The sequence below is a fragment of the Erpetoichthys calabaricus genome, chromosome 5 (genome assembly GCF_900747795.2).
Source record: "Erpetoichthys calabaricus chromosome 5, fErpCal1.3, whole genome shotgun sequence".
Classification (NCBI taxonomy): Eukaryota; Metazoa; Chordata; class Cladistia; order Polypteriformes; family Polypteridae; genus Erpetoichthys; species Erpetoichthys calabaricus.
Window position 1 is genome coordinate 244,744,107 of NC_041398.2, and position 20,529 is coordinate 244,764,635.

General features: G+C 41.3%; 1 protein-coding gene across 3 annotated transcripts in view; it reads left to right on the forward strand.

The window, feature by feature from the left end:
- znf827 (zinc finger protein 827) overlaps nucleotides 1-20,529 on the forward strand; it is a 227,094-nt gene that overhangs the window by 84,432 nt on the left and 122,133 nt on the right. For all 3 annotated transcript variants that reach the window (XM_051928105.1, XM_028802722.2, XM_051928106.1), the window contains exons 3-4: nucleotides 3,701-3,873; nucleotides 18,272-18,737. In XM_051928105.1, coding sequence (XP_051784065.1) covers nucleotides 3,701-3,873; nucleotides 18,272-18,737 — 639 coding nt within the window. The remainder of the gene's footprint in view (nucleotides 1-3,700; nucleotides 3,874-18,271; nucleotides 18,738-20,529) is intronic.

Here is a 20,529-nt window from a genome sequence, read left to right on the forward strand (position 1 = left end):
ATACATATATATATATATATATATATATATATATATATAATATTATGTAGAGAGAGAGCGAGAGAGAGAGAGATTTATGTATATTAAAAAACCATCAACAACAAATCAAATTAATAATATGTTAATCAATTATTATAAAAGTAAAGCTGAATAAATTGGAGTGTAGCTGCTTGAATTAAAGGTAAAGTACCACTTCCAGTTAATGGAAATAGCCCAAAAGTTGATAGAAATCTACGTTTTGTACCTAATACTTGTACGCAAAATTTGGTTGACCTAACTGAAAGTGTACTCAAGTTATCGTGTTTATATACCCAGACATAATTCCAAAAATGTTTTTTTCAGACTCCGGGAGGTCTAAAACGTTGAGTTCATGAAAATCTCGAAATGGAATTTTTTGGAGAATTCCAATACTTTTCCTGTACTTTGTATACAAGAAAGTCAGGGAGGTCTAAAACGTCGAGATTCATCAAAATCTCGATATTGAGTCTTTGGACGATTACAATACTTTCCCTATACTTTGTATATGAGAAAGTAAAAAGAGGAACCCACAAATGTCTCTGAAATAACCTGAGAATGCCAAAAGTCATCGACACCCATTATCGCTTATTCTGTATTTAACAAAAAATAGATTTTGCTTTAGAGTTTGGATTCAACAGAGAATGTAACAAGAATAAAAGGAGCGATCTGGTTGGCAACCCCATCAGTTTGAATGACTAGGAATTAATTGAATCCTTCTTCCACTCAAGAATGTATGAGAGAGAAATCTGTCCAATGTGAATTGCCTCTGTAGCCGAATTGCTTTTAAGAGTCCTGTAAATTCAGTCCATCCTGATTTTTTGAGCAAAATATTAAAACTTAATATAAGCAGTCAGCAGTTTAAATATTTAAGTTTTTCCACTCCAGGACAGTAACCTATACAAAACAAGTGAAAACAAATCAGAAACCATTTAGGGAAAATAAAAATCAAAAGCACACACTATCCTGGTTGCATAAGTTTGTGCAGCCTATTATAATTAGGGATGTGGCTGTAGTTCAGAATCGACCAAACACATTTTGTCTTATGTTAAAATATAGTATACACCTGTTATCAAATAAAGGTCAGCTGTTCCAGTTGGATTATCCTGACATCATCTTGGTTTTGTACTTCTGAAATAATCCGCACACATCGTAAATGGGAACGTAAAGCCTCATGGAATTGAGTTTTTGAATTGAAGAACCTTCTCCCCCCTCATTCGTTGAAGAGCCTTTTCTTCAATTCAAAAAGTTAGGACCCATGAAAGCTTACATGGTATAGTGGTACTGAAAACATCCTAAAAACCCCAATTTTTAAAATGGTATGCTACCAACATTTTTTTAACACTAGAATTACCAAAGCCTACGAAAAAACTCATAAACTCGGCCCACCTTAAATCTGTTCACACCTCTCCATCAGCATCAATTTTATGTTGTAAATGTGTCGATACATGCAAGCAGCCTGCTATCCCATCGTCCCACCACCGCAGAAACGGCAAAAAGCTCTCTCAGCTCAAGCCTTGTTTATCTGTTAGTGAGGTACCGGGAGCTATATAATGTAAATAAAATATCATTATTTCAAACACATGCATTTCATGTGTGTTCCGTATCTACAAAGATCTATGTAAGTGTATCATGACAGAAATGCAAGAAATGTTGAACACATACCTAAAAGACAAATGTTTTTCATGTTTTAGTACTAACGACAAAATTTTGACATGAAGTGTATAATGTGTGAAGAGTAGAAGTCCAAATATCAAATAAGCACTTTCACAAAAGGTACAAATATAACAGAACAAGTGCGCTTTTATTCAAGAATATAACCGAAGAAAAAGAAATTGGGTTAGTGTACTTCATTGTTATGACTGCTTTGGTAGTACAGCAGTAATAACTGTTGACTCTTAATCAACAGGTCGTGGGTTTGAGCCTTACCGCGTCACAAAATAAACGTTTTGAGTAGTGAGCTGCTCTTTTTGTTACTATTATACAATAAAAACATTCATTTGATTTGAGTCTGTAACAGCCGGTGGAAATGTGTGGTGCTTGTAAAGGTTACCGTTTTTTTTTATTCAGTTTTATGCTCTCATTCACGTTCACACGACACTTCAGTAGATCTTCATACAGTAGATCTTTGTAGACATTGAACACACATGAAATGCATGTGTTCCAAATAATGATATATTATTTACCCTATACAGTTCCCGGTACTTCACTCCCAGATAAACAAGGCTTGAGCTGGGAGAGCTTTTTGCTGTTTCTGTGGTAGTGGGAGGATAGGAAAGTAGGCTGCTTGTGCTTATCGACATATTTACAACAAAAAAGACACTGATGGAGAGGTGCAAACAGATTTAAGGTGGGCCGGGTTTACGAGTTTTTTCGTAGGCATTGGTAGTTCTAGTGTTAATTCTGTACTGGAAGGTAGTTTGTGAGCACCTCACAGTCGGTCATTTATTAGCGCAGTCTCAACTCACCTTTTCTCCAGCCCCTGGTTTTCGTTGAAAGGCACCCCCCAACACCCCCTTTGGATTTCGAACATATGTATAAATGAAATGCACTGGAGACTCTAAGGGAGAACCATACCTTGTTTTGATTTATTATTGATAATAAATTATTGATTGATTTATTATTCCACTACCATTTTGCAGTGGAGCAGGGGAGGCTGCTGTGAGCTGCTGTGGGGATGTATATGGGGAGTGTCACACATAGGTGTCCGAGCAACACCCATCGGACTCTGCTGACGCTTGTAATACTGCCTCCAGACGAGAGGGGGTGCTGCCGGTACCTTTTCTTTGTCTCTCTTTCCCTCTCCATTGCTGAGAAAATGCCCCAATGAGGGAAGCTGAGACCCTCTCAGAAGTCCTGCCTCTTCCAGTCCAGAACTATAATGCTGTGTTCCATTTACATCAAAAGTCAGAGCTGGTAATGACATCACACCTGATTTGACTGCATTCCACTAAAACATTCAGGAAAACTAATATGGACATGTCCAGGAAACATTTGTTGGTCTTGGCTCATCGGCAATAAACAGCAGTTGATGACAATGCATTACGCTGTATTTTTGCACATTCAAACAGTAGCACTCTTGTTCACAGATAGAGGTTTGATGGTACTGTGTGTACAACTGATTTATTGAGACAGAAACAGACAGTGGTGCTAATAAACAGTTTAATACTGCAGGTTTCACTAAAGTTCAGGGGGTGCATCGCCATTTTGGAATGATGTCATAATCTGAAGTTGGACAAACTCAAACTTGATGGACCAGCCCTGAGTTTCTGAGTTGGTAATTTGATTCATGGGGACATGTCAGTTGAAAATTCCAACTTCCCCCTTCAAATGGAGCATAGCATAAGTACCGATGTCCCCAGAAGGAATGGTGTCCGATAAGAAGCAGATCTCCTGTATGTTGGACGTGACCAACAAAGCCTAGCAGGCTAACCAGGCAGTTTCTGTGCCTGTTTCTGTTCTTGCACCATTATGGTCTTCCTGGGCAACCACTATGGTGTGACAGTTGCCAGGATTTTGCTGTGGGTGACACTTGGGGTCAGGCATAATGAGTAACTAAGGAAGCCAGAATATGCTGATGGTACTCTGAAAACAAAAAATCATTATTTTTTATTTGATTCATGACATTATTTTTGTATATTTAATCTTTTAAGTAACATTTAGATTTTTAAAATGTTTTCCACAGTGGCTCCAGAAGACGGAGGGAAGCCTTTTCAGTGCCCGGTGTGTGGTCTGGTCATTAAAAGGAAGAGTTATTGGAAACGTCATATGGTTATTCATACAGGTCTCAAGAGTCATCAGTGCCCACTCTGTCCCTTCAGATGTGCCCGCAAAGACAATCTCAAGTCACACATGAAGGTAAAAATTTACAAAATATTCCTTTTTTTTAACTTTTGGTTAATTGTGACATAAGTTAATGTAAGTCAGCTATGAGGCCATTTAAGCAATCGACTCCAGCTGTGGAACTCCAGAGCTCCACTTCATTGAGGAGGTTGTTTGTTTTATATGATAAGTCAGTGATAACACCCAGGCACACTGTGGTTTAGGGTTGGGTGAGGTGAACCAAGTGACATAAAACCTGCAGTCCAACTGGGAGTCCAGTGGAGCTACTGAATCGCACATTCACTCCCATTTTTGCTCTCGACTGGAGACAATGCAGCGAAGCAGAGTCCTGGGGAGTCTGTGCTTTCGCCTGCCTGTTCCAGGTCAGTCTCTGAAAGGCCGTACCTTGCACTTGGACTTTATATACTGGCAGGGGTTGAAAGCTCAGGAATAAAAACTACTCTATAATACATGATTCATTTTTCTCCCTTTGTGGATCTCCAGCTGCAAATATGCAAACCATATCACAGACCTTCTCTTCCATATATATATATATAGTGTGTGTGTATATATATGTTGTGATTGACGGATGGCAGCTCAATCCGGCCGGGACGTCCCCGAACTAGAAGAGTGGAGGAAGGCTGCCTTTCCAGGACAGTAACTGTGCCCTGGATTCCCTCAGGGCATCCTGGGACATGGAGTCCATTTTCTCAGCCCTGTTGGGTGCCGTGGGTACCGCCAGGGGGTGCTCATAAAGGACTTGGGGACTCCGCCTTTTCCTACAACCCGGAAGTACTTCGGACTCACGAGGACGGAAGCCCACAGTACTTCCGGGATGCTTGAGGACTGATGATGTGTCGTTTGACCTGGAAGAAGAGAAGTAGCACAGGGTCAAGGAATACATAAAGGACTGTTCGAGACCCAGTAAGCTGAATTGGAGTTGGGAGTTTTGGTGACAAAGCTGCTGGGAGTGGAGGTACATTGTACTATTATTGATTATTTGTATTGGGAATTGTGGTGATTGTGGTGCTTTGCGCACTTTATTGAAGAAAATAGTGTCTGTTGGGTTTCACGGGGCAACAGCACCCCCTAGCGTCCACAGTGTATATGTGTGTATATATATATACTGTATGTATATGTATATATATATATATATATATATATATATATATATATATATATATATATATATATATATATATTGTACAATCCTTCTTAACTGGCCTCGCATTAACCGGCTGACAGATTAAATAGCCTGTTAAAATAAAATTAAATTAAAAAAATTTCTTTTAATTCTGAGTAGTTCTTTATATTATATGTATGCACTTCCTTTTTTCCTGGAAGGTGAGATGGCTCCTACACTCAGTGATTTTCATATTCCTTTATGAATTTTCCACGGTGCCTTCTTTCTACCTGGTGGCTCCCCAGCTTCTCCCATCGGGCTTCGCAACAGGGGAGTCGCCCTACCTGCAGGTGCAGCTGCCTTCCACACTGGTCCGGTAGCCCTCTGATGCCCGGCTACGTCGGGCTCCATCCGGACCGAGACCTAGGTTCTTTCCCCAGCGGCCAGGGCGCTCACGCTTGGGCTAAACCAGCCCAAAGCCTCCATGACTGCCGCTGCCTTTCGATGGCCAGTTGTCTTCAGTACCGGTCACTCCAAGTCCCTTAATCGCTCAGCTGGAGCGACCACTTTCTTAAGCCCCACCAAGTGTCGGCCAAACACTCATCTGCAGGGCTTCACCTCCCAGCTTCCTGCCTTTGCTCCATCAAATCTACTCTCGCTCTCCTGCACCAGTTTTCCTCTATCTGCTTCCTTCTCCGTTAACCTCCCGTTCTTTCCTGTTCTCCCGCTTCTATTTATCACGGGGACGTGGATCAGATGTGGTAATTAGCAGTTCCCAGGAACAATTATGCGGACGACTCCTCACCTGTGCACTTAAGCTAGGATCACCCGCATCATGTATTCCCTGGAAACAGGTCGGCCACACATACTCACTAAGCCACGAGTGCACTGATTATTTATTTAAAAAGTGGCCTTTTTGACTTGAGCTGTGGACTCGCTACACCACACTGTCCAGTCGTTGTACAAGAAAAATACCTGTGTGCGAAATCGCGGATGAAGCCTTGTGGATATGGTTTCTTCAGGAACGTCGAAGAGGTACAGTACATATCTTCTTTCTACATGAAAATAGGTATGCGTCGGATTAACCGGCCAAAACGGCAACCAGCCATGGATCCAGTCCCGAGGTGGCCGGTTAAGAGGGATTGTACTGTGTGTGTATGTATGTATGTATGTATGTGTGTGTAATATATATATATATATATATATATATATATATATACAGTGGTGTGAAAAACTATTTGCCCCCTTCCTGATTTCTTATTCTTTTGCATGTTTGTCACACAAAATGTTTCTGATCATCAAACACATTTAACCATTAGTCAAATATAACACAAGTAAACACAAAATGCAGTTTTTAAATGATGGTTTTTATTATTTAGGGAGAAAAAAAATCCAAACCTACATGGCCCTGTGTGAAAAAGTAATTGCCCCCTTGTTAAAAAATAACCTAACTGTGGTGTATCACACCTGAGTTCAATTTCCGTAGCCACCCCCAGGCCTGATTACTGCCACACCTGTTTCAATCAAGAATTCACTTAAATAGGAGCTGCCTGACACAGAGAAGTAGACCAAAAGCACCTCAAAAGCTAGACATCATGCCAAGATCCAAAGAAATTCAGGAACAAATGAGAACAGAAGTAATTGAGATCTATCAGTCTGGTAAAGGTTATAAAGCCATTTCTAAAGCTTTGGGACTCCAGCGAACCACAGTGAGAGCCATTATCCACAAATGGCAAAAACATGGAACAGTGGTGAACCTTCCCAGGAGTGGCCGGCCGACCAAAATTACCCCAAGAGCGCAGAGACGACTCATCCGAGAGGTCACAAAAGACCCCAGGACAACGTCTAAAGAACTGCAGGCCTCACTTGCCTCAATTAAGGTCAGTGTTCACGACTCCACCATAAGAAAGAGACTGGGCAAAAACGGCCTGCATGGCAGATTTCCAAGACGCAAACCACTGTTAAGCAAAAAGAACATTAGGGCTCGTCTCAATTTTGCTAAGAAACATCTCAATGATTGCCAAGACTTTTGGGAAAATACCTTGTGGACTGATGAGACAAAAGTTGAACTTTTTGGAAGGCAAATGTCCCGTTACATCTGGCGTAAAAGGAACACAGCATTTCAGAAAAAGAACATCATACCAACAGTAAAATATGGTGGTGGTAGTGTGATGGTCTGGGGTTGTTTTGCTGCTTCAGGACCTGGAAGGCTTGCTGTGATAGATGGAACCATGAATTCTACTGTCTACCAAAAAATCCTGAAGGAGAATGTCTGGCCATCTGTTCGTCAACTCAAGCTGAAGCGATCTTGGGTGCTGCAACAGGACAATGACCCAAAACAAACCAGCAAATCCACCTCTGAATGGCTGAAGAAAAACAAAATGAAGACTTTGGAGTGGCCTAGTCAAAGTCCTGACCTGAATCCAATTGAGATGCTATGGCATGACCTTAAAAAGGCGGTTCATGCTAGAAAACCCTCAAATAAAGCTGAATTACAACAATTTTGCAAAGATGAGTGGGCCAAAATTCCTCCAGAGCGCTGTAAAAAGACTCATTGCAAGTTATCGCAAACGCTTGATTGCAGTTATTGCTGCTAAGGGTGGCCCAACCAGTTATTAGGTTCAGGGGGCAATTACTTTTTCACACAGGGCCATGCAGGTTTGGATTTTTTTTTCTCCCTAAATAATAAAAACCACCATTTACAAACTGCAGTTTTGTGTTTACTTGTGTTATATTTGACTAATGGTTAAATGTGTTTGATGATCAGAAACATTTTGTGTGACAAACATGCAAAAGAATAAGAAATCAGGAAGGGGGGCAAATAGTTTTTTCACACCACTGTATATATATATATATATATATATATATATATAATGTGTGTGTATATGTGTATATTTTTATTTATTGTTATTTTGTGGCCATTTGTTGGTTGTAGCGTCAGTAAAGAAAGGCAGACAGCCAAGGGATGGCTACCACTGCAGCTCCATCTCCACTTTCCTCACAGCTTTAATGCAGAGTGTGTCATTCTATGGCTGGCACTACTGATGTATGAACATGATAAACAAAAAGCATATCGCCTTTGCGGCCTCTAGTGGCTGGTTTTGACAGTTTCTTGATTATTACCCTGCTGTTTTCCTATGACCCTTGGCCATAAATACGAACGGACTCAACTCAGTCTACTGCAAATCGCTGTATGACTATATTTTTCAGATCGGTGGTGCAAGCAGTATCCTTTCTTATCATATAGTATCAGGACGGATGCCATGGTCCATCATATTTTATCAAACTCCACCCACTTTCAGATTTCTAGCCTCGCAACTGGTGCGGTCCTAAGTGTATGCCAAATTGTTTTGTTAGCCGTCTTATTTAAGGGTGTGATTATCTGTGTGTGTAATGAATTGCAGCAAAATCCAGCACTGCATAGGCCACATCCACAGGACTTCTTCATAAAATATCTTCCCCTCATTTCAGGGAGAGAGCAAAAGATATTGAACAAAAGACTTGACGTTGACGCAGAGATAAAATGAAAAGCTGAAAATGCTGTTATATCTATTCAGGAGCTCAGTAGCACAAGGTAACTGAAGCTTAGTAATTCATTTGTACATTGTAATCAGTGATACGACATTGGAGACATACACAGAAAAATAGACCACCGCAGCCTCTGGGTTTCACACGTTTGAGAAGTGCCTTTGTCTGCTATGATATCTTTCTGTCTTGCTAACTATTGCATCACTGTATGGCATAACAACAGCAAAGAGAGTTTAAATAAGCATTGTGGTATTTGTATATACTATGTGTTAAAACTCTGCGGGTGTTATGTCATGGCATGTATCCATTTCCAAATAGACAGTAATGCTAATTATCTGTGCAGCCTCGTCAGTGGTTTTACTGGTGTCGTTAGACAGATTTGTGGATTCAGGTTTTTTGAGTACTGAAATCTGCATTTCCTATGGTTGTTTGTTATCCGCTCTCTTAACGGCAGTCCTTTTCACTAAGTGTGATGCTCCATTTACTTCAAATGCATATTTTGTAGTTCATATTTTCATGAATATAGCTGTCAGTTCTACCAGGCTTACAAAGACTCCTACACTATCATCATATTGCTGAACAACAGAAAGCACACATAGCACCTGTGACAAAATATCTTTCACATTTAACATTCGTCCATTAGTACCGTCAAATGCCATTTTATAATCTGACTAGCCGACGGCCGTCGTAGCATACGGCGGTGTAAGAATAGAAATGGAAAACGGTGAGAAAGGAATTCAGAAATCATGAAGAAATAAATACTTCTTGAAAGACGCAGTTGTGAATAGGTGTTTTGGTGGGGACTTCAGATAATGAGTCGAAAGATCTAACCCTAGAAAAAGCCACATACAACTGACCGTGGCTGAAGACTGGTTGTTGTAGATTAACGCAAATCTTTGCAAACGTTTGTTTTTGGGACTTGTTGATAGTCATGGAGAAGGTGAGTCTGAGTGGGAATTGTGTGCATTTAAATGTAAAGGGGAGACTGGTGTCGGAAGGAAGGAGAGAGATTCTGGGAATGAAAATTGTTTCAGAATTTTGGATTCGGGTAACGATGATTCTTGCTCCGTTGCAAAGACCTTTTGATGGCATAATATTTCGGAGGAGCATAACTACAGCTCCCACCTTCAGATGAAGGATATGAGGAGGCATGCCAGTTGGTGTGAGGGTGTGTAAAAACTCCTGTGGGTACGTTAGTTGATCATTAGGATCGTCACTGGCTACTGTATCTACAATCTTGAAGGTCACTTTTTCACCCTGTATAAGATCAAGAACTTTGTTGTTAATATGTAGACAATCGTCGTTTGTGACACTCAGTATTGCTCTTGCAGCAAGTTCTTGGGGAGTCACAGTCGAGAAATTAATATCACCGTAAAGTTGAGCAACTGGGTCTTGTTGCTGTGGTAAACATTGAGAAGGTAGTTCTGCCTTGTCTCTAGTTTTACCTTCCGAAACTTGAAGAAGCCATTGAACAAATTGAGTTTCACTTTTGATAGCTCTCATATTTTTTGTGAGTTTTAGGACTTTCATTTCGTTCCATAGCCTGTGTTTGTTGATGAAAGAGGCAACGGTGAGGGCTTGAGAACCGCGGACGATAACAGGCAGTATTTGGCGGAAATTAGGGATACTGTCGTTCATTTTATAACAAAGGCTTAGGAAACAACCGTCACAGTATAACGAAAATAGGAAGGAGCAAAGCGAAACCAATGCCAATGGTTGACAGTGTACCTTCCTGTAGCAGGCTATGGAAAAGACTCCCAGGCGCACACATGGCTGAAGTGAAAGGACACACGGTCAGGCTAGATATAGGGTGGTGACGTGACACCAATGGGGTCATGAGAGAGGAGCGGGAAACGCGGTAGTCCGAACGAGGAATAGGAATTGAGAAAAGCGGCATGGGGGTGTATGGGAGGCCTCAGGCAGCATGGAGAAGGGTTTGGAAGAGCAGGAATAGGAATCGAGAAATGCTGTGTCGGCTGCATGTGGGCGGGACCGCTTTTGAAGAGGAAGAAGGACGAACCAGAAGAGAAATCTATATATGAGAAGTTACGTAAAGGCTTTTCCCTTGCAACAGGTTATATCTCTTTTCAGAACAAGTTGTGTTTAAAAAAAAAAAAAGTGCAAAGTGCTCTCTGCACAGATGACACACCTTTATATACAGAATAGGGTTGGTTTTTTTTTTAGGAGACTTGTCAACTGTAGACGATTGATCGTAAACAGAAGCTTGCTGTCAGACAAGATTAACGAGAGCACCTCTGATCTTTGCAGTTCGAAATCCCCGCACCTACTCTCAGTGCCACCTTGATGAAGCGTTGGATTAGTTTAGAAATGTGACCTTCGGTGAGTCGTCTAATTGTTCCCCACCCGCCCGTCCCCATCCCCCCCAGTTTTAAGCCACATTCCACTCATGGTTATCTCCAGATGTGTACACCATACATCTGGCTTCAGCGAGACTCACAACTAACGTCTTGCTCTGTGTCTCCTGGTTACCTGTTTGACTTTGATCTTGTGATTTTGACCATTTCATGTCTCAGTTTCCATTTATCATTTCCTGGTATTTCAGAAAATTACTCTAAAAGTAGTTGCTAATTACTAATTACTCTTAAAGTGCTTACAGTAATTGTCAGGCGCTCAGCATGTCCTTAGCAATTTCAGGCTTGTGGGTAGCAGGATCTGTCATGGCAGCACTGTAAAGACTAGAGCTACTGAGTCCCTTCTCTGGAAGTCTGTACTTGACTCGAAATAAAATGTAAAGATTAACTTTACCTTGATGTGTACCTCTTCCACCGCAACATGTGACATGTCATATACAGTATCTCTAATTTGTACTGTTATGCTAATGATATTGTGGCTTTTAAATAACGAGCATCATTGCTATGGTCTGCATTTGTATTTATTTATTTATTTGTTAGAAGTCCAATGTGAGCCCGGGTCCAAACACCATCAGACAAACACCAGCACTTTACGAAACACACATTTATTTTGATTAATAAAGTCCACACAACACACAGTGTTCCCGCACCAATCACCCTTAACACGGGCCTCTCCCAATGTCCTCTTCGTCCTGCTCCAGCTCCCGACTCTAGCTCCCTGATTGGAGTGAGGCAACCCCTTTTATTTCCTCCCAGATGTGCTCCAGGTGCTTGATGACGCTCTTCCGGCAGCACTTCCTGGTGTGGCGGAAGTGCTGCCCTTGCACCCGGAAGCACTCCGGTCTTCCCTGGAAGTTCCTTCCTACACATTCCCAGGTGTGGCGGAAGTGTCGACCTCCCAGGCTGCATGACTCCTGGCGGTGGCCACGAGCCCCAGTGGGCTTGAGCCTCCTTGCTCCTTCCCCGTGGTCCCCTCAACATCCAGGGTGGTTGCCCCCTCATGGCCCGGGGGTCATATAGGCCACTTCCCGGTCCTTCCAGGCGTCCCGGCTGGGTCTGACCCCTAGCCTCCTGTGACACCAGGAAGAATTTTAACAATCTATACGTCTTATCTGGGATTTTCTTACCCAAGGAATCAAATTCTGACAATAATTTCTTTCTGTCATGCACCTGGAAAAAGTCAAAAATTGTTAATGACTTCCTGTAACAGAATTCAGCCCTGCTGTTTTGCCAAAGTTTTGCCAGCCATTGCTGTGGCTATTACCCACAAACCCCTGAGAGTGCACAACACGTGATGTCATTGGCGCAAGCATTTAAAGACCATCACTTGTGGTTTTGAACTATATGAGTATTGGATAATAACACTGTGAGTGTATATCGCTGCTTTTCAAAACTCTTTTTGATAACCAAACATCCTTTCTAGCTTTTAGGGCCTTTGATTTTTCTGCTTAGAGCTTCGAATGTGACAATTTTTTGGTTACAACTTTAGCTTCTCTTTGACCTTGCTTTCTTCTTCTGATCCCATTATTCTAAAAGTGTCTGTCTCTTTGAGGCAATGCACATATCTTGCCTTTTCAGTTACTTTGCAGTCTGTATACCTTGCAATACAGATCAAATGTTTTAGTTCGTATAATTTGTTTACATACATTAGAACAATTTTGACGAGAACAGGCCATCCATCCATCCATCCATTTTCCAACCCGCTGAATCCGAACACAGGGTCACGGGGGTCTGCTGGAGCCAATCCCAGCCAACACAGGGCACAAGGCAGGGAACCAATCCCGGGCAGGGCGCCAACCCACCGCAGGAGAACAGGCCATTCCACTCAAAAAATCTCACCAGTCCTATCCACTTAATTCCTCAAAAATTATATCAAGGAGATTTTTGAATGTCCCTAAAGCCCGACTTCTCCACCACCCTACTTACTCCATTTATCTATAGTTCTTTGCATGAAGGTACATCTTTGTAACATTTGTGCAACATTTAACCTTAACAAGCTTCCATCTTTGTTTCCATGTTCTTGTTGAAGAATTTATTTTAAAGTAACAGCTGTTATCCACCATACTCATTCCCTTCATAACCTTTAAACACTTTGATCATCACTTTGAGCTCCTCTCAATCTCTGTTTGCTTAAACTGAGAAGGTTCAGTTCCTCCAGTCTTTCCTCACACCTCACACGTCTTAGTCCTGGAATCGGCCCAGATGTTAATGTATTCCAAAAGTCAAATTTGAAACAAGCTGATTGGTTCTTGTTAGCTGTGTTTTCAGCTCTTTCATATTCATGACAAAATATTTTCGGTTTGGTTGGTGATGGTGCCTCTAGATGGGATGCAGTACCCTGGCTCAGCATAATTGCTAAAAAATCTTTTGTCATCCCCCACACTATCTGCGTGATTTCCCCTGAATGTTGGTTAACACAGTTTTTTCCCTGCTGTGACCACCAACATTGTAGCTTGTTAAAGTCTGACCTCCCAAGCTGTGAGATTGTTTTGTATGTGGTACCACAATATAGATTTGCTGCTTTGGCATTTCAGCATAGTATTTCACAGTTTGCAAAGTATTTTGTCACCTTTACATTGTTAAAGCTCTCAATCCAAGCAACATTTAACACACTTAATTTTCACTGAAGGCATCTTTTTGCCTTCCAGCTTTTTGGTGTCTATTTATGTGTCTGTTTTAATGAGCTGCATGTCCCAAGCCTGTATCAAAAATAGTCTGCCAAGGCAAGGAAATTCCACAACACAGACTTAAATGAGGGTGACGCAGTAGGTAGTGCTGCTGCCTCGCAGTTAGGAGACCTGAGGTTCACTTCCCAGGTCCTCCCTGCGCGGAGTTTGCATGTTCTCCCAGTGTCTGCGTGGGTTTCCTCCTACAGTCCAAAGACATGCTGGTTAGGTGCATTGGCGATTCTAAATTGTCCCTAGTGTGTGCTTGGTGTGTGTGTGCGCGTGCCCTGCGGTGGGCTGGCGCCCTGCCCGGGGTTTCTTTCATGCCTTGCTCCCTGTTTTGGCTGAGATTGGCTCTGATACATATAGAACACGGACGCACACAGGGATTTAATTAAAGAGGATAATATAATGAAATATTCTAATATGCATTCTAATATGAATGTTAATAACAGAGTTATTTTTGTTTTTTAGAAAATTATGAATATGTTTGAAGGAAATATGATTTTACTATGCATTTAATTTCGATTAACAATTTTAATTGTTCAATTAATCACAATTATATTTTTTCTTCGGATAGCAGCCCTGCAATTTACTTGAACAGGTTTCTAAATTCAATTTTTAAACTTGTAATTTGGGTGAGTTTGATTTTTTCTGAGTGAGCCGTGTACTAGTTGGTCTGAATCGTGTGACATGTCACACATCACATGACTGGCTTCATGGAATCCCAGCACCAACTGCCTTTGAGTCTCAAAGATCATATAAATAAATGAAGGCTACTAATGACCATCCCTGGATGAATGTTCCTAATGTGACATGGCCTATGTCATTCACTATTCAATAAAAAGAAGTTGGCTGGATTGATTTTATCATTGAGATTTTTGTAGACCTAGATTAGGCCTCCTTGTAGCCATCCTTGTTCAAGACAATTCTTAAGATGATATTCTGTTTAGCTACTGTAGTTTCCTTTAAATATTCATAATGTTAAAAATATGGAAGCAATATGTTTGGAATAGCAACAAAATGCAGAGTAATTTAAAGGTTTCAAGATGAGTTCTCTACAGCATTTGGTTGGTGATAAAATTTGAGTTTAGTAGCCATACCAGCTTTCGGACCTCAGTACCGGTACCAAAATAATATTGGAGCAAATAACAAATAACTGCATACACAACTATCTCCCTCCCCAAAGCCCCCTGTCACACATGGGCTTCCCTGCTCCATCAACTCGGTGCAAGGCATGCATGGTAGGATTTCCCCTTTGGAGTCTCTAGCGCATTTATATTAAAGCATACATTTGAAGAGTTGGGGGTCGAGGAGGATTGCAGTCGTGCTAATAAACGTGGGGTTTCAACACAACCTTTTCCTTCCAGTACCGGAATTCAGAAAATGCTGATACCATGCTTGTAACGGCCGACCCCTTACCCAGCCGGCAGCTACACCTCCAAGACCTGTGACCTGGATAATTTACTGAGAATGAATCTAACTATCAAGCCGTACCTCTAACAAATTACACTTTTCCCCCACAATCGACGGTGTAAATATAAGCACACAAAAGCAGGTATGTAAAATTAAACCGATTAAATGTATTAAATGAAACAACAAGACAAAATGCAAAAATAGAAAGATAAACATATATAAATATAAATATCCCTCCACCACATCAACAAAGAGACACCTCCATATATATATATATAAATACAACAAAACCCTCCCTTGCCCCTGTAACATATAACAAACAACACGACTAACAAAAAATGAATGATATACGGAATGATTGTGAACTTGAGTCCGGTTATAAAAACTGTCCTGAATACAGATGACTGAACTAGAGAAAAATGCGTTGTTTGATTTTCCCGGTAAATGGAGCAACCTCACCGTGATTCCTCTGCGTATGGTAGATGACAAATCGACCCCGGGGTCTCAGCAGATGAAGGATGAAAGACAGTCCGGCAAAATGAAAACCAAACTGGTGCAAAGGTGCGATGTGAAAAAACAGCAAGTAAGTTGATACGTGGTTGAAAACAAATGGTCTCCTTTCTCCTCTCCTCTCTCCCTCTCGCTCTTCCTCCCTCTGATTACTTAAATAGTCCTGTGATGGCTGTAATTGATCAATAAAGAACAGGTGTTTTCCAGGTTAGAGGCTGTGGTCTTCTTCCATCATCCGTCCCCCTTTACAGGGACGGCATTTACTGATACACACATACAGCAAACGGGACAATGGAAACGAGACGCACTCAGTACTGACATTTCACAACACTAACTATGTAGCCCTGCTACATGCTGTTTTAAAATATCAGCATCTATGTTCATGACAGTCGATGTATGCCCTCCATTACGCTGTATTCGACACATCTCTAGTTCTCTGAAGTGATAAGTGAGACGATTCACAAAATTGAATTCTTAAGCGAAGTTTGATGTTTTACCTTCAAGTCATTTCACAAATCAAGTGGCATTTCACTTCCATGGAAATTTGTGCCACTGACACAAGAAGTAAGATGTTTTCCCTCAGAGAACCAAAAACACATGGAATAATGATCAAGTAGTGTGGTAGAGGATAGGTCTTCAGGGACCTACAAAGTTAGATTCAATGTTATTTGTAAGAACCTAGACCAGTGAGGTTTGTTGGGCTGATTGGCCTCTTCTCATCTAATTTTTTGCATTAATGCTCCTGCCTGTTAATATTTAATGAAACTCTAGTAGAAAAATCATGAACATTTTCAGTCACGTGTAGACATTTTATTGAGTTGCCAGATGTCCTAGTATTACGATGCCTACTTTGCCAATTATGATGGTGATCTTGGCATTTGCAGTCCTGTCAAACATACGAAATGTGACAAATGAAAGGAGACCATTCAGTCCACCAAGCTCATTTGTTTAGCTACTAGGGTGTCCTAACAGCTCATCAGTCCTAATATCTTAAAGGTTGTCAACGGTTCTGCTTCAACTCCATGTCTCAGTAGTTTGTTCTAGAGTCCCACAACTCTTTGTGTAATGAAAGGTTTCCTGGCTTCAGTCCTACATGCACTTCCTCCTCATTTCCACTGATGTCCTCGAGTATGTGATTTACCCTTGTGCTGAAAGACTTCAGCTGGATTGACTTTGTCAAAGGTTGCATTAGAGATACTTGGATCTTCATGACACTGGGAGCAAACAAATCCTCAACCTGTTCTCAACAGGAATGGGTAATGGTGGGGTGGGAGGAATTGTCTTCCCATGTAGTGTTGGTTTTTATGTGTAAATAACAATAATGTGCATGAAGGTGTGATTTTGATGTTACTTCATGCGAAGAATATGCAGCGTGTCACATTTTTTAAAAAACACACCGCTTCTCCAAGGTGATTGGAACGAGGGACATAAATAGAATTGATTTGGTGGTATGCTACAGATTATGTAGCTACGAAAAAGGACACAGAAGTGTGAATGAGGCTTTAGGGAGCAAAACTCCTTGTTTTCCACCCTTAAACAAAAAATGACAACCCCATATAAAGAGTTTCATGAAACAAATTGCAGTGTGAATTTCACAAACATGTCTGTTTTGCTTATCACTAATTCTCTGGTTTTATGTCACAACCCAGAAATGTATGATTCGGTTGGTTGGGAAAATGAGCTTGTGCACATGTGAGTAAATGAGCGGATTTGACATTTCTGTTCCTGATTTAACACTAAAGTGCCTGAAGCCTACTATAAAAGTTGTAATGCCGGGCCACCTTAAATTCCTTAACACCTCTTCATCAGCGTCTTTGTTTTGCAAATGTGTCGATCAGCACAAGCAGCCTGCTATCTCATCAGCCCCACCGACGCAGCTGAAGTTCTCCCACGTCAAGTCATGAAATGTACGTATTCCAAAGAACGATATATTGTTCACCCAATACAATTCCAGACACCTAACTCCCAGATAAACAAACTTGAGCCATATGAGAGGTTAAGCATCAAACTTAAAGAAGTGGGAGTTCAGGGTGTGGTGTGTAGATGGGTGCAGAATTAGCTAAGACAGAAAGCAGAGGGTGATGGTGCGAGGAACCTTAACAGAATTGGTGATGTTAAGAGTGGCGTCCAGCAGGGGTCAGTGCTGGGGCTGCTGCAATCTTTACTTTCTCGTATACAAAGTATAGGGAAAATATTGTAATCATCCAAAAATTTGACCTTGAGATTTTGATGAATCTTGACGTCGACATGAAATGTATGTATTCCAAAGAACGATATATTGTTCACCCTATACAATTCCAGACACCTAACTCCCAGATAAAGAGACTTGAGCTGAGAGAACATCGGCTGCGTCAGTGCGGGATGGGATAACAGGCTCTTTGTGCTGATTGATATGTTTGCAACACAAAGGCATTGATGAAGAGGTGGGAAGAAATTTAAGGTGGCCCGGCATTGCGACTTTTTTCATAGGCTTCAGGGGTTTTAGTGTTAATACATCTACCGCCTGGAATAAGGGTATACTGCATCAGAAAATAAATGGATGAATGGTTAACAAAGCAGTATATTTGTTTTTTGTATGTTATATATTCATATATTCTTTATGACATTCAAGAAAGCTACTAGGAGATCCTCTATAAAACCACTAATGACTTGTGAGCTGCCAAATAATAAAACTAACACTTAGCCCTAGCTAGGGTCATGGCTGCTGCTATTACATTGATTCAGGTATTTGTCCAAAATTGTCTTTTATTGGTGGAGATATTTGTAGCTTATCATTTGATTTTAAAGTCTGTCACCTAATTCACACTATCCATTTGCAGGTTCACCAGCATCAGGACCGAGGGGAAACCTTTCAGTGTGAACTCTGCCCTTTCACCTCATCTCGGCACTTCAGCCTCAAGTTGCACATGCGGTGTCATCAGCACTTTCCCCGCACAGAGGTGAAGGTGAAGGAAGAGGCGACAACGGACACAGAGGGTGAGGGCTCACTGCTTGGAGACCCAGAAGTGAGATCACAAGGACAGAGCACCCCAGGGCCTGATGGAATGCCGCAGCAGCTTCACTCCGCTGAGACGCCTAATCACATTCACGTTTCAATCAAGGAAGAGCCACAAGAAAGAGATATTGCACTTCTGTCCTTCCCCTTGGGCCACGACCGGTCCTCCAACAACAAGAAGCCTCAGGATTCTGCCAGCATCAACACAAAGCTTAGCAGCCCCACTGCCTCCATATTCAATCCGGACATCTCCACAAAGACGGCAACTGATTTGCTAATTAAACTTTCAGGTACAAAGCTTCAGCCTGTCTTAAGTGTAGTACAAGGAAAGCCAGCCTTCACATTTCACTGTTTTATAGTCAAAGCATGTGTGGGTGTATATATAAGAATTGTATAACTCCAGTGTGAATCATAGGGCATATGAGAGGATGAGGGCAAACATTATGAAGGATATTAGGGAAGCTAAATGACATTTAGAAAGGAATACAGCAGATAAGGTGAAAGACGACCCAAAGAGATTTTGTCAGTAGTTTAGTAGTAAAACAACAGTCCAGGAGGAGAAGTAGAGTATGAGGAATAGTAAATGGGAATTAAAAGATACAGACAGTGAAACAGCAGACACTCTAAACTTGCATTTTTCTGAGTTCTTCACATGTGAGGAATTGATAACCTCCCAGCGGTAAAGGGACGATTAAGGAGGTACTGAGGGATTTGGAAACCGTAGAGGGAGAAGAGCTGCGCAGATTAAATAGGCTAAAATCAAACAAATCACCAGGACCAGCTAATATTTATCCTCGAGTTCTTAACGAGATTAGCGAGTCCGTATTTAAACCCTCGATGCATATTTATAGGAGGTCACTGCACACTGGGGATATTCTAGAAAATGACAAATGTTATCCTGTTATTTAAAAAGGTTGACCAAGCATATCCAAGACACTATAGGCCAGTATGTTTAACCTGCACCACAGGTAAATTAATAGGAGGATATTTTTAAAGAAAAGATTGAACAGCACATGGCAAGAACAGGAGTTTTACTGAACATTCAGCATGGGTGCAAATGAGAGAGGTCGTGTTTTACTAACATGCCGGAATTCTATGAGGAAGCAACAAAAAGATGCAATCAAAGTGGAGTTTATGAGATTATTTATCTGAACTTTCAGAAAGTATTTGATAAGGTGCCACATGAGAGGTTGGGCATTAAACTTAAAGAAGTGGGAGTTCACGGTGTGGTGTGTAGATGGGTGCAGAATTTGCTCAGACAGAAAGCAGAGGATGATGGAGTGAGGAACCTCATCAGAATTGGTGATGTTAAGAGTGGTGACCAGCAGGGGTCAGTGCTGGGGCCGCTGCTATTTTTAATAAATATAAATAATTTGGATAGGAATAAAAGTAACAAGCTGTTTAAGTTTGCAGATGATACCAAGACAGGTGGATTGACAGATAATCGAGAATCCACTGAATCATCACAGAGGTACTTGTACAGCAGGCAGGCTTGGTCAGGTTTGCGGCAGATGAAATTTAATGTCAGTAAATGTAAAGTATTACATGTAGGGGGTTAAAAGGTGAGGTTTGAATACACAATGGGAGGTCTAAAAATCAAAAAGTCCACCTTATGAGAAGGATCTAGGAGCCATAGTGGACTCGACACTATCAACTACCAGACAGTGTTCAGAAGAGATTAAGAAGCCTAACAGAATGTCAGGTTATATAGCGCCTTGAAGTGTGGAGTTCACATCCAAGGAGGTTATGCTGAAGCTTTATGACACACTGGTGTGGCCTCATCTGGAGTACTGGATGCAGTTTTGGTCTCCAGGCTACAAAAAGGACATAGCAGTGCTAGAAAAAGTCCAGAGAAGAGCGACTCGACTGATTCCAGGGCTACAGGGGTTGAATTATAAGGAAAGATTAAAAGCACTGAGCCTTTACAGTTTAAGTAAAAGGAGATTAAGAGGAGACCTGAGTGAAGTGTTTAAGTGAAGTTATTGAAGTGTTGAGCATGGGACAGGCACTATATTAATATATTATTATTATTATTAACACGAGAATTACCAGAGCCTACGAAAAAACTCGTAGATCCGACCC